This window comes from Oncorhynchus kisutch, unplaced genomic scaffold (genome assembly GCF_002021735.2).
Source record: "Oncorhynchus kisutch isolate 150728-3 unplaced genomic scaffold, Okis_V2 scaffold772, whole genome shotgun sequence".
In the NCBI taxonomy this organism is placed as follows: domain Eukaryota; kingdom Metazoa; phylum Chordata; class Actinopteri; order Salmoniformes; family Salmonidae; genus Oncorhynchus; species Oncorhynchus kisutch.
In genome coordinates, this window is record NW_022262717.1 from 131,007 (window position 1) to 146,248 (window position 15,242).

Here is a 15,242-nt window from a genome sequence, read left to right on the forward strand (position 1 = left end):
CTCTTCCTAACTGTTTTGGCTGGGAACCATTTGGAAGCCTTAAGCAGGCCGGCACCCGTGTCCCACTGGGCCATGGCTCAGGTGGACTTGCTCTCACCTGGGACCAAAGCCAGGCCACTGGTACTTTTCAGCTGGCATTTACATAACATTGGCAAACTGTGGACTTTAACACCTTCTCACAAAGCACCTTCTCACAAGTCCTCAATGTCAGCCCATCTATGGAAACACAATTTCCCTAGTATACCATTAGGGTGTATTTTTTTTATTTTACCTTTATTTAACTAGGCAAGTCAGTTAAGAACAATTCTTATTTTCAATGACGGCCTAGGAACAGTGGGTTAACTGCCTGTTCAGGGGAAGAACTAGTGTAACACTGATGTTAAAGTTGAAAAGCAGCAATAGTGCACTTCTTTTGACCAGCGACTATAGGGCTGTATAGGGAACAGGGAGCCATTTGGGACACTCAGGGTGTTGATAGGTAACTGTCTGTCTGTCTAGTAGGTAGAGTAGATAGGTAACTGTCTGTCTGTCTGTCTAGTAGGTAGAGTAGATAGGTAACTGTCTGTCTGTTTATCTAGTAGGTAGAGTAGATCGGTAACTGTCTGTCTGTCTGTCTGTCTAGTTGGTAGAGTTGATAGGTAACTGTCTGTGTGTCTAGTAGGTAAAGTAGATAGGTAACTGTCTATCTGTCTAGTAGGTAGAGTTGATAGGTAACTGTCTGTCTGTTTAGTAGGTAGAGTTGATAGGTAACTGTCTGTCTATTTGGTAGAGTTGATAGGTAACTGTCTGTCTGTCTAGTAGGTAAAGTAGATAGGTAACTGTCTATCTGTCTAGTAGGTAGAGTTGATAGGTAACTGTCTGTCTAGTAGGTAGAGTTGATAGGTAACTATATGTCTGTCTGTCTAGTATGTAGAGTTGATAGGTAATTGTCTGTCTGTCTGTCTGTCTGTCTGTCTGTCTGTCTGTCTGTCTGTCTGTCTGTCTGTCTGTCTGTCTGTCTGTCTGTCTGTCTGTCTGTCTGTCTGTCTGTCTGTCTGTCTGTCTGTCTGTCTGTCTGTCTGTCTGTCTGTCTGTCTGTCTGTCTAGTTGGTAGAGTTGATAGGTAACTGTCTGTCTAGTTGGTAGAGTTGATAGGTAACTGTCTGTCTGTCTGTCTAGTAGGTAGAGTTGATAGGTAACTGTCTGTCTAGTTGGTAGAGTTGATAGGTAACTGTCTGTCTAGTTGGTAGAGTTGATAGGTAACTGTCTGTCTAGTTGGTAGAGTTGATAGGTAACTGTCTGTCTAGTTGGTAGAGTTGATAGGTAACTGTCTGTCTAGTTGGTAGAGTTGATAGGTAACTGTCTGTCTAGTTGGTAGAGTTGATAGGTAACTGTCTGTCTAGTAGGTAGAGTTGATAGGTAACTGTCTGTCTGTCTGTCTACTAGGTAGAGTTGATAGGTAACTGTCTGTCTGTCTAGTAGGTAGAGTTGATAGGTAACTGTCTGTCTGTCTGTCTAGTAGGTAGAGTTGATAGGTAATTGTCTGTCTGTCTGTCTGTCTGTCTGTCTGTCTGTCTAGTTGGTAGAGTTGATAGGTAACTGTCTGTCTGTCTGTCTAGTAGGTAGAGTTGATAGGTAACTGTCTGTCTAGTTGGTAGAGTTGATAGGTAACTGTCTGTCTAGTTGGTAGAGTTGATAGGTAACTGTCTGTCTAGTTGGTAGAGTTGATAGGTAACTGTCTGTCTGTCTGTCTAGTTGGTAGAGTTGATAGGTAACTGTCTGTCTAGTTGGTAGAGTTGATAGGTAACTGTCTGTCTAGTTGGTAGAGTTGATAGGTAACTGTCTGTCTAGTTGGTAGAGTTGATAGGTAACTGTCTGTCTAGTTGGTAGAGTTGATAGGTAACTGTCTGTCTAGTAGGTAGAGTTGATAGGTAACTGTCTGTCTGTCTGTCTAGTAGGTAGAGTTGATAGGTAACTGTCTGTCTGTCTGTCTAGTAGGTAGAGTTGATAGGTAATTGTCTGTCTGTCTGTCTGTCTGTCTGTCTGTCTGTCTGTCTGTCTGTCTGTCTGTCTGTCTGTCTGTCTGTCTGTCTGTCTGTCTGTCTGTCTGTCTGTCTAGTTGGTAGAGTTGATAGGTAACTGTCTGTCTAGTTGGTAGAGTTGATAGGTAACTGTCTGTGTAGTTGGTAGAGTTGATAGGTAACTGTCTGTCTAGTTGGTAGAGTTGATAGGTAACTGTCTGTCTGTATGGACAGTATGTGTCCCTACTGTACGAATGATAGGGAGAGACTATACAGACAGTAACCTGTCTGTCTGTCTGTCTGTCTGTCTGTCTGTCTGTCTGTCTGTCTGTCTGTCTGTCTGTCTGTCTGTCTGTCTGTCTGTCTGTCTGTCTGTCTGTCTAGTTGGTAGAGTTGATAGGTAACTGTCTGTCTAGTTGGTAGAGTTGATAGGTAACTGTCTGTCTGTCTGTCTAATAGGTAGAGTTGATAGGTAACTGTCTGTCTAGTTGGTAGAGTTGATAGGTAACTGTCTGTCTAGTTGGTAGAGTTGATAGGTAACTGTCTGTCTAGTTGGTAGAGTTGATAGGTAACTGTCTGTCTAGTTGGTAGAGTTGATAGGTAACTGTCTGTCTAGTTGGTAGAGTTGATAGGTAACTGTCTGTCTAGTAGGTAGAGTTGATAGGTAACTGTCTGTCTGTCTGTCTAGTAGGTAGAGTTGATAGGTAACTGTCTGTCTGTCTAGTAGGTAGAGTTGATAGGTAACTGTCTGTCTGTCTGTCTAGTAGGTAGAGTTGATAGGTAACTGTCTGTCTGTCTAGTAGGTAGAGTTGATAGGTAACTGTCTGTCTGTCTAGTAGGTAGAGTTGATAGGTAATTGTCTGTCTGTCTGTCTGTCTGTCTAGTTGGTAGAGTTGATAGGTAACTGTCTGTCTGTCTGTCTGTCTAGTAGGTAGAGTTGATAGGTAACTGTCTGTCTAGTTGGTAGAGTTGATAGGTAACTGTCTGTCTAGTTGGTAGAGTTGATAGGTAACTGTCTGTCTAGTAGGTAGAGTTGATAGGTAACTGTCTGTCTGTCTGTCTAGTAGGTAGAGTTGATAGGTAACTGTCTGTCTGTCTGTCTGTCTAGTAGGTAGAGTTGATAGGTAACTGTCTGTCTGTCTGTCTGTCTGTCTGTCTGTCTGTCTGTCTGTCTGTCTGTCTGTCTGTCTGTCTGTCTGTCTGTCTGTCTGTCTGTCTGTCTGTCTGTCTGTCTGTCTGTCTGTCTGTCTGTCTGTCTGTCTGTCTGTCTAGTTGGTAGAGTTGATAGGTAACTGTCTGTCTAGTTGGTAGAGTTGATAGGTAACTGTCTGTGTAGTTGGTAGAGTTGATAGGTAACTGTCTGTCTAGTTGGTAGAGTTGATAGGTAACTGTCTGTCTGTATGGACAGTATGTGTCCCTACTGTACGAATGATAGGGAGAGATTATACAGACAGTAACCTAAAGAAGCATAGTTGCTGTAACTGTGGTAAACTGTGTTTACCCAATCAGCTGCTCAGCTCACCCTGATGTCAGTGGCGTCTCCGTGGCGGATGTGGCTGGCCCAGGTGGAAGGTTCACTGTTGCTCTCCAAGTAGTGGTGGATCTTGAGCACGCGGTCCATGGTCCCCGGCTTCGACACCCCACCGCCCAAACCAGCATGGTGGTTCAGGTTGGGGTCCAGGTACGCTGACGCCATGCTTCCTTTGGTGGGGGCTAGCTGTCTGTCATATTCTGAAGGTAGAGAGACAGAGGGGAGAGAAAGAGAGAGCGAGAGATAGGGGAAGTAGAGAGAGAAAGAGAGAGAGAAAGAGAGAGAGAAAGAGAGAGAGAGGAGGGATGCAAAGAGAGAGATAGGGAGCGAGAGAGAGGGGAGGTAGAGAGAGAGAGGGGAGGTAGAGAGAGAGAGAGAGAGAGAGAGAGAGAGAGAGAGAGAGAGAGAGAGAGAGAGAGAGATAGAGGAGGTAGAGAGATAGAGGTAGAGAGAGAGAGAGAGATAGGGAGCGAGAGAGAGAGAGAGAGAGAGAGAGAGAGAGAGAGAGAGAGAGAGAGAGATAGAGGAGGTAGAGAGATAGAGGTAGAGAGAGAGAGAGAGATAGGGAGCGAGAGAGAGGGGAGGTAGAGAGAGAGAGGGGAGGTAGAGAGAGAGAGGGAGGTAGAGAGAGAGAGAGAGAGAGAGAGAGAGAGAGAGAGAGAGAAGGCTTCAGGTGAATTCCCACTAGACGACTGTGTAACTTTCTCACCATTATAACTTCATCTGTAATCAGTAACAAAAGTGGACGGCTGGACAGACTGACAGATAACAGTGAGGTCTGCAGGTTGAAGTGGACTGAGCTGGGCTTGCTACAGTAGGCTGGCCAGACAGCTGGGTGGCTTTGGAGAGTGAGCAGGGAGCAGCACTGTCAGAAGCACTGCCAGCATTACAACAACCCTCCTCACGAACCACAAACTGGGGCCATTATACATAAGCTGTTTGGATTGTGGTAGAAACGGTCAGGGGTGAAATTTGGGGTGTGTGTGTCTGTGTGTGTGTGTGTGTGTCTGGGGGGTGTGTGTGTGTGTGTGTGTGTGTGTGTGTGTGTGTGTGTGTGTGTGTGTGTGTGTGTGTGTGTGTGTGTGTGTGTGTGTGTGTGTGTGTGTATGGTAATAGGTACAGCCAAGACAGTACCGCTGTGCTTGTTAAAACATGGCTTTTCTAGTGTTTTGGAAAGACTGACCAAGAGCAGCTCAGTGACATTCCTCAGCCTTCCTGACTGTATCTGCTGTTGGTAACATCACTAGAATAGAGCACCACAGGAAAACCTGCCCTTAACACCAAAAACACACACATTCTCAGATGGTGACCTCTTCGATGGTACTTTCTGGTAACCCAGGCAGAACACATGTATGAAAACAGAGGTAAATATCCTAACTCTTGATAATCAGTCAGACAACATTGAAGCAATGGAGATCAGTACAGACACAACTGGTCCATTTGAGCCCACGACTGGACAACTTCCTTTCAGAGTTGTTCTTTAATAAACTCCTGTCAAACTCAATTCAAACACTACTATTCTGATCTAACACCAGCACAGCAACAGTCCAATCAGTCACTCCTCCTACCTTTACTGATGAAGGGCCAGCAGGTACACTCCACTGTAGAGTTCCGTAGTGACAACATTAGTGCTATAGCAACAGCACACTAGGTTACCCAGTAGAATATGTCCACTAGGTTACACAGTAGAGTCTGTCCACGAGGTTACACAGTAGAGTATGTCCACTAGGTTACACAGTAGAGTATGTCCACGAGGTTACCCAGTAGAGTATGTCCACTAGGTTACACAGTAGAGTCTGTCCACGAGGTTACACAGTAGAGTATGTCCACTAGGTTACACAGTAGAGTATGTCCACTAGGTTACACAGTAGAGTATGTCCACTAGGTTACACAGTAGAGAATGTCCACTAGGTTACACAGTAGAGTATGTCCACGAGGTTACACAGTAGAGTATGTCCACTAGGTTACACAGTAGAGAATCGACAGATCCATGGGATTTCTTCTTGGTTTCTTCCAGGCACAAACACACTTCTTCTTACCCACACATTCCTCTCTCTCTCTCCCATACACACACATACAAAGTGAACAACACATTCACGTCTTTCCTGTCCAGTCACGTCACATCCTGGTTATCACAATGCGTCCTGTCCGCTCAGGAGCCACAGTGAGTCATCACTCCTGTCTCCTCACACGGCACAGAGCTCTTCCTGGCTGAGAAGAGGAGAAGCCTGTGCTGTGATCAACATGTCACTGCTGTTTCATGGTAGAGCTCTTCCTGGACTGAACTGAGGGGGGCGAGGCCAGAGTCCTCTCTGCAACACAACATAGCTCCTCTCTCTTCCTGAGCTGAGGGGAAGGCGAGGCAAGCCCAGAAGCCTGTCTATATTCACAACAGAGTCCTCCAGCTCCACAACACAACACAGTCCTGTGAATAATGTGAATGCTGTGAACACAGTCAGGCTGCTAGCCTAGCCTAACTCCACCGTGGCTGCTGTTACCCAGGCAAGACAGAATGGAGTTCAGTTCCACAGGAAGAGAGAGGCAGGCTGTGATTGGCTTGGTGACAGACGGAGTTGAGTAAACAAGGCGTGCTTAGTGGGAGCCCAGCCAACATGGTGGATTGGATGATAGGAGGGCCGGCCTGGGAGGAGGAGTCAACAACATGGTGGATTGGATGATAGGAGGGCCGGCCTGGGAGGAGGAGTCAACAACATGGTTGATAGGAGGATAGGAGGGCCGGCCTGGGAGGAGGAGTCAACAACATGGTTGATAGGAGGATAGGAGGGCCGGCCTGGGAGGAGGAGTCAACAACATGGTTGATAGGAGGATAGGAGGGCCGGCCTGGGAGGAGGAGTCAACAACATGGTTGATAGGAGGATAGGAGGGCCGGCCTGGGAGGAGGAGTCAACAACATGGTTGATAGGAGGATAGGAGGGCCGGCCTGGGAGGAGGAGTCAACAACATGGTTGATAGGAGGATAGGAGGGCCGGCCTGGGAGGAGGAGTCAACAACATGGTTGATAGGAGGATAGGAGGGCCGGCCTGGGAGGACAACAACATGGTTGATAGGAGGGCCGGCCTGGGAGGAGGAGTCAACAACATGGTTGATAAGAGGATAGGAGGGCCGGCCTGGGAGGAGGAGTCAACAACATGGTTGATAGGAGGGCCGGCCTGGGAGGAGGAGTCAACAACATGGTTGATAAGAGGATAGGAGGGCCGGCCTGGGAGGAGGAGTCAACAACATGGTTGATAGGAGGATAGGAGGGCCGGCCTGGGAGGACAACAACATGGTTGATAGGAGGGCCGGCCTGGGAGGAGGAGTCAACAACATGGTTGATAAGAGGATAGGAGGGCCGGCCTGGGAGGAGGAGTCAACAACATGGTTGATAGGAGGGCCGGCCTGGGAGGAGGAGTCAACAACATGGTTGATAAGAGGATAGGAGGGCCGGCCTGGGAGGACAACAACATGGTTGATAGGAGGGCCGGCCTGGGAGGAGGAGTCAACAACACACAAAGCTTTTGTGAATGTGAGGAAAGATTGTCAATTATACTGACAAGATCGTCAAGCGACCCCTCTAACAATGGAATTTTTTATTATTAATATATATATAAAAAATATATTAAGATATTTTTTTCTTCTAACAATGGAAATACATGTCCTCAAGGACAGAAGGCAGGCGGGAGGAGGCCAGATCAGGTAGGACCATTTAGATGGAAGATACACATGTGAACAATAGGGCATAGAGATCGATAGAGGACTCAACTTTGTATCTGTGCCATTAAAACGTCTGTGACAGCCTCAATGGTGCTTCCCATTCTATCTCCATTTTAAAGTAGTACATTTTCTTATGTTTCATTGGTTGATTTCTCCCAACTCATAGGAATCCCCACCCAGTTGACTACTTTAAAATGGTGGAAGCCCTCAACGACAACGCTAAAACGGGTTATATCCATGATGAGTCCTCTATCCATCTCTATGACAACAGGAACAACTCCGATGTAAAGTAATTATTTTCAAAGATGACAAAAAGCCACGTGAGTCCACATATCAGTGCATTCATTCGTATCAACCTAACCATTACAAAATGTAGTAGTCAGTCTGTCAGTAGTCAGCCAGTCAGTAGCCAGTCAGTCAGTCAGTCAGTAGTCAGCCAGTCAGTCAGTCAGTAGTCAGCCAGTCAGTCAGTCAGTAGTCAGTCAGCCAGTCAGTAGTCAGTCAGTAGTCAGTCAGTCAGTAGTCAGCCAGTCAGTAGTCAGTCAGTCAGTAGTCAGTCAGTCAGTCAGTAGTCAGCCAGTCAGTAGTCATCCAGTCAGTCAGTCATCCAGTCAGTAGTCAGCCAGTCAGTAATCAGCCAGTCAGTAGTCAGCCAGTCAGCCAGTCAGTCCGCCAGTAGTCAGCCAGTCAGTCAGTCAGTAGTCAGCCAGTCAGTAGTCAGTTAGTGGTCAGTCAGTAGTCAGCCAGTCAGTCAGTAGTCAGCCAGTCAGTAGTCAGCCAGTCAGTCAGTAGTCAGCCAGTCAGTAGTCAGCCAGTCAGTCAGTCGTCAGCCAGTCAGTAGTCATCCAGTCAGTCAGTCATCCAGTCAGTAGTCAGTCAGCCAGTAGTCAGCCAGTCAGTCAGTAGTCAGCCAGTCAGTAGTCAGCCAGTCAGTAGTCAGTTAGTGGTCAGTCAGTAGTCAGCCAGTCAGTTAGTAGTCAGCCAGTCAGTAGTCAGCCAGTCAGTAGTCAGCCAGTCAGTCAGTCAGTCGTCAGCCAGTCAGTCAGTCAGTAGTCAGCCAGTCAGTAGTCAGCCAGTCAGTAGTCAGTCAGTCAGTAGTCAGCCAGTCAGTAGTCAGTCAGTAGTCAGCCAGTCAGTCAGTAGTCAGCCAGTCAGTAGTCAGCCAGTCAGTAGTCAATCAGTCAGTAGTCAGCCAGTCAGTCAGTAGTCAGTCAGTGGTCAGTCAGTAGTCAGTCAGTTAGTAGTCAGGCAGTAGTCAGTCAGTCAGTAGTCAGTCAGTAGTCAGCCAGTCAGTCAGTAGTCAGTCAGGCAGCAGAGCAGGCACAAGGACAGTGATGAGGGGGAAGTATAGCCTAGCCTATCTGCTGACTCTGCTAGTTTCCAGATTGACCTACAGTCACCTCTAACTGAGATACTCTCTCGCACACACACACACACACACACACACACACACACACACGCACACACACACACACACACACACACACACACACACACACACAAACACAATCCTTTCATAGAAGACAAAGTTATACCTGCCGGGAAACGTTTATGAGATTAGCCGACTTGACAAAATGCCTCATCATACTGACAAAGCTCCTTGAGTGAACCTACTGTATGGAAGAATGATAAATGACTTCATGTCAAACATCTTTAAGGTTTAACACTCTTAAATATACCTACTAAATAAACCTTTTGTCAACATTATCAGGAACTTTCTAGCATGTATGTCTACTGACTGCCTCAGCCAATTCCCCTACTATAGTTTCTGAAAGGCCTGTTACCAGGTTAGGCTAATCATTATAGGACACAGACGGACACACACCCCTTGTAGTGACTGAGAGGCTGGAGGGCCAGTAGACTAGATGAGAGAGATGGTTAACAGGGGTGATACAGGAGAGGACAGAGATTTAATGTTGTCCCCACACACTCCCCAAATAACACCCATCTGATTGTAAGACTGACATATATGTCTCAATTACTGTACATGAACTTGATACAACTCACTCTGGGTTATCCCATGAATCATATCAGCCTGATAATAACAGGCTGCTAATAGGATATTAGGATAATAAGAGTCTAGTTGTTATCCCTCAGGGTTAAACATGACAACGTTGTTTCCTCGTTATTTCAACTCAATCCAACATCAATCAAAAGACTTGTTTATTCGATGTTGACATCAGGTCATTGCCGTGGGATGTTTAGTTATATCATTCATTCTTCATTTCCTTGTAGTATAGACAAAGCTTGGTATATAAGCTTAGATAATATAATCAATAGAGTAGCCCACTATCTGTCTAGCTTGTGAGAGTATTGACCTCATTACTCTAGTTGTACTGTAGTCTCATCCTAACGAGATTGTGTAACAGTGTCTCGTGGCTCAGAGGGATTGACTGTGGGACTGCAGGCTTCTCTCTAGGTTAGTTATTGACAGTAGTCTGAGCCCACATTGGCCAGAGCAACGCTGCTATAACAACACGTGTCAACTCCAATGAAAGTCAAACAGCACTTCATCAGCACTACTGAGCAACCATACATTTCTGTTCCACTGTTTCGCTGCGGTGAAGAAAAACATGGCCTTTTTCCCAACTCACAGAGGGCCCATTCAGCAGCTAGGCCAGGCTATCTCCAGGGAGGGCCCATTCAGCAGCCAGGCCAGGCTATCTCCAGGGAGGGCCCGTTCAGCAGCCAGGCCAGGCTATCTCCAGGGAGGGCCCGTTCAGCAGCCAGGCCAGGCTATCTCCAGGGAGGGCCCGTTCAGCAGCTAGGCCAGGCTATCTCCAGGGAGGGCCCGTTCAGCAGCTAGGCCAGGCTATCTCCAGGGAGGGCCCGTTCAGCAGCTAGGCCAGGCTATCTCCAGGGAGGGCCCGTTCAGCAGCTAGGCCAGGCTATCTCCAGGGAGGGCCTGTTCAGCAGCTAGGCCAGGCTATCTCCAGGGAGGGCCCATTCAGCAGCTAGGCCAGGCTATCTCCAGGGAGGGTTTGATCATGGCCTTCTATTCTTACAGGACAACGCAGGTTACTGATGTAACGCAACTTACTGTGAATGTGAACAATAATGAAAACAAAAGTCAAATACTAAAGTATGCAAAGGAAATAGGAACTAGATTTGGAGGCATGTGAGTACATTTTCTACTGAGAGGAAGTGTTCAATTCAAACACGCATGGTGCAAGGCAGAGGGACAAGCTGCAACTGGACACCTGTACAGTTATCTTAAGGTTCAACATACAACCATCTTCATTCAGAGAGAAAGACACGTGAATACGCACGCACACACACACACACACACACACACACACACACAAAAGTCAATATTTCTAAGAAGGTGATGAATGCATGGTCGCAAAACCTTGGTTAGAGAACATAGACATGTAGAACAGGGCTGTTAATTCTAGTCCTGAAGGGAAAGGACCTCACCCAACTGCTTGCTGTGCAGCCGATGGATTCATTTCATTGGTCTACTCTCACTAGGGGGAATCAGGTCTGGTATCCACTCCTGTCTGAACATATAGACTATTTGATTTATTCCTTATTTTACCAGATAAGTTGACTGAGAACACATTTTCAAACACAGCAACAACCGGGGGAATAGTTACAGTGATGAATGAGCCAATTGGAAGCTGGGGATGATTAGGTGGCCGTGATGGTATGAGGGCCAGATGGGGAATTTAGCAAAGACACCAAGGTTAAGACACATACTCATACAATAAGTGCCATGGGATCTTTAGAGACCACAGAGAGTCAGGACTAGGGTTGCACATTTTGGGGTGGAAACTTTCCATGGGAATTATATACTATATTATATAATATTATATACTATATTATATACTTTCCACGGGACTATATGGGAAGGAATGGGGATGAACAGAAATATACGCAAATTAATATGAATTCCATTTAAATGTAAATGTTTTTTGCATTGGATATATTTACCATATCATATGGAGACAGAAACATAAACCTTTTACCTCATCATAAGTACACATACAGTGGGGCAAAAAAGTATTTAGTCAGCCATCGATTGTGCAAGTTCTCCCACTTAAAAAGATGAGAGAGGCCTGTAATTTTCATCATAGGTACAATTCAACTATGACAGACAAAGTGAGAAAAAAAATCCAGAAAATCACATTGTAGGATTTTTTATGAATTTATTTGCAAATTATGGTGGAAAATATGTATTTGGTCAATAACAAAAGTTTAACTCAATACTTTGTTATATACCCTTTGATGACAATGACAGAGGTCAAACGTTTTCTGTAAGTCTTCACAAGGTTTTCACACACTGTTGCTGGTATTTTGGCCCATTCCTCCATGCAGATCTCCTCTAGAGCAGTGATGTTTTGGGGCTGTTGCTGGGCAACACAGACTTTCAACTCCCTCCAAAGATTTTCTATGGGGTTGAGATCTGGCGACTGGCTAGGCCACTCCAGCACCTTGAAATGCTTCTTACGAAGCCACTCCTTCGTTGCCCGGGCGGTGTGTTTGGGATCATTGTCCGGCTGAAAGACCCAGCCACGTTTCATCTTCAATGCCCTTGCTGATGGAAGGAGGTTTTCACTCAAAATCTCACGATACATGGCCCCATTCATTCTTTACACGGATCAGTCGTCCTGGTCCCTTTGCAGAAAAACAGCCCCAAAGCATGATGTTTCCACCCCATGCTTCACAGTAGGTATGGTGTTCTTTGGATGCAACTCAGCATTCTTTGTCCTCCAAACACGACGAGTTGAGTTTTTACCAAAAAGTTATATTTTGGTTTCATCTGACCATATGACATTCTCCCAATCGTCTTCTGGATCATCCAAATGCTCTCTAGCAAACTTCAGATGGGCCTGGACATGTATTGGCTTAAGCAGGGGGACACGTCTCGCACTGCAGGATTTGAGTCCCTGGCAGCATAGTGTGTTACTGATGGTAGGCTTTGTTACTTTGGTCCCAGCTCTCTGCAGGTCATTCACTAGGTCCCCCCGTGTGGTTCTGGGATTTTTGCTCACCGTTCTTGTGATCATTTTGACCCCACAGGGTGAGATCTTGCGTGGAGCCCCAGATCGAGGGAGTCTTGTATGTCTTCCATTTCCTAATAATTGCTCCCACAGTTGGTTTGGGAGAGAGTGGTAAGCAGCCTGAAACTCCCACAGTTGGTTTCTTCAAACCAAGCTGCTTACCTATTGCAGATTCAGTCTTCCCAGCCTGGTGCAGGTCTACAATTTTTTTTCTGGTGTCCTTTGACAGCTATTTGGTCTTGGCCATAGTGGAGTTTGGAGTGTGACTGTTTGAGGTTGTGGACAGGTGTCTTTTATACTGATAACAAGTTCAAACAGGTGCCATTAATACAGGTAACGAGTGGAGGACAGAGGAGCCTCTTAAAGAAGAAGTTACAGGTCTGTGAGAGCCAGAAATCTTGCTTGTTTGTAGGTGACCAAATACTTATTTTCCACTATAATTTGCAAATAAATTCATAAAAAATCTAATTTTGTCTGTCATAGTTGAAGTGTACCTATGATGAAAATTACAGGCCTCTCTCATCTTTTCAAGTGGGAGAACTTGCACAATTGGTGGCTGACTAAATACTTTTTTGCCGCACTGTAATTGTAAATGATTAAATCCTTCCAATAGAAATAAAAAAAACAATTTAGTTACGAATTGAACTTTAATTAATTGGGTTGACTCTTCACATGGGATGCTTTCACTGAACAACAAAATAAAGGGAATATCTAATGATCCCCAATGAACCATCGCATCTCCCAAAAATGTTTTCAACATACATCTGTCAAATCTAAAAACTAAAGCTTTGGTTGAAACTAAAGCTTTGGTTGTCTTCCTCTCAGGCTTCCATGTCTTCTCCCTGGACCTCCTCAATGTCCACCTCTTGAACATCAGACTCTGAGGCCTCATCTTCACTGTCCCTTTCCAACCTTGTTGAGGATGGCTCGTTGTCAGACTCAAAACGCCTGTTGTGTGCTTTGGTGTGTGTGTTCCCTACCAATAACCAGTTGCGCTCTGAGACGGCTGATGTTGGTTGGATTTGGAGGATAATGGAGGCAACAGGGGAAAGAGTCTCAGATCCACATAGTCCCTTCCACCAGGTGGGTGATGAGATATGTTGGCACGACTGCCATATTGCATCTCCAACCCAAAGCCCTTGCACTTCGTCAGACTGCCAAGAACCTTTCCCTCATCCAGGCCAAGGTGGCGAGACACGGTAGTGATGACACCATAGGCCTTGTTGATCTCTACACCAGACAGGATGCTCTTGCCAGCATACTTGGGGTCCAACATGTACGCTGCGGTGTGTATGGGCTTTAGGCAGAAGTCTTCACGCTTTTTGATGTATTTCAGAACTGCAGTTTCCTCTGCTTGGAGCAACAGTGTAGTGGGCAGGGCAGTACGGATTTCTTCTCTTACATCTGCAAGCAGAGTCTGAACATGAGACAGGATGGCATTGTCTCCCTCAATCAGTGCAATGGCTACTGCTATAGGTTTCAGGAGTTTCAGGCTGCTTACCACTCTCTCCCAAAATCCCGGAGGATCCTCTTGATGGGACTGTCCATATCGGCAGACTGTGATATGGCCATTTCTTGGAGAGGCTCCTTCCCCTCCAGGAAACTGTCAAACATGATGACAAGACCACCCAAACGGGTGCTGCTGGGCAGCTTCAATGTGGTGCACTTATTCTTCTCACTTTGCTTGGTGAGGTAGATTGCTGCTATAATTTGATGACCCTTCACATACCTAACCATTTCCTTGGCTCTCTTATGCCTTCAGCTCATCTGCAATGTAGAGGCCGGTGTGTCTGTGCTCTTGTAGAATACTGGTTGAGGGGTGGAGATGATGTAGTTAATTATTTCTTGCCTACGAACATTTGACCACCGATCAGAGATGATTGCAATACAGTCTGCTTTCTCTATGATTTGCTTGACCTTCACTTTAACTCTGCATCCAGCAAATAAGTAGATAAAGCATGTCTGGTTGGAGGGGTGTATGCTGGGCGAAGAACACTCAGAAATCTCTTCCAATACACATTGTCTGTGAGCATCAGAGGTGAACCAGTTGCATACAGCTCGAACAAGACATTCATCAGCATTTCTCTGACTACGTTCCTCCATTGAGTCAAAAACACTTCTGATTCTAGGAGGACTATGAGCTGTTGATATCGATAAGGTGTCTGATTCATAATTTCCACCTCGAATAGAAGTAGAGGGACTTTTGTCAGAGGTTGCTTGTACACTTCATCGTGTATGGATCTGTTGTAGCGGTATGCAAATTGGGAGTGGGTCTAGGGTGTCTGGGATGATGGAGTTAATGTGGGCCATAACCTTCCTCTCAATGCACTTCATTATTAAAGAAGTAAGTGCTACAGGGCGGTAGTCATTGTGGCGTGAAGCCTAAGAGTTCTTGGGAACAGGAATGATGGTGGTCAGTTTAAAACACATAGAAATATAAAAAGAACATAGACTACCCACCCCAACTCACGCCCTGAACAACCTAACACAAAGACATAAAAAGGAACTAAGGTCAGAACGTGACAGTGTCCTTTAATGCTGTTGCATCTCACATGTTTCATTGACCACAACATTCCTCCAGCTGAAAACTAAGCCTTATCTTTTAATGGCTTTGAAATCTCTTGCTTTGATCAAGAAATGTTAACAAAATACCACAGATCAGTGTGACTGATTGGGGGTGGGGTGGGGTGGGGTGGGGTGGGGTGGGGTGGGGTGTGTGTGTGTGTGTGTGTGTGTGTGTGTGTGTGTGTGGGGACAAGTGAGTCACAGTACAAAATCTGATTTGATCCATTTGGCCCCAATGGCATTACCATGAACCAAGGGCTCAAACAAAACCCCTCCTTCTACAGTACAGTAGAAATGATCACATCATATCCAGTGCAAGGAGCACCATACCTTCACCATCACCATCCTTTACTGTGGAGTTAGTGCTCAGGGTACAACACCTGCTGCCTCTGTAGCCTGTATGGTCACGTCCCAAACAGCACCCTATTC

The 15,242-nt window shown here is 45.9% G+C and overlaps 1 protein-coding gene across 7 annotated transcripts in view; it reads right to left on the minus strand.

The window, feature by feature from the left end:
* Nucleotides 1-15,242, minus strand: part of LOC109884792 (focal adhesion kinase 1-like) — a 131,586-nt gene that overhangs the window by 103,498 nt on the left and 12,846 nt on the right. For 6 of the 7 annotated variants that reach the window (XR_004207680.1, XM_031816292.1, XM_031816295.1 and 3 more), the window contains exon 2: nt 3,523-3,731. Coding sequence is in view for 6 of the 7 variants with exons in the window: in XM_031816296.1 (XP_031672156.1) it covers nt 3,523-3,731 (209 nt within the window). In the remaining variant the exon portion in view is untranslated. Of the gene's footprint in view, nt 1-3,522; nt 3,732-5,099; nt 7,009-15,242 lie in introns of those variants that run through there. The other variant, XM_031816297.1, reaches the window with a different exon arrangement.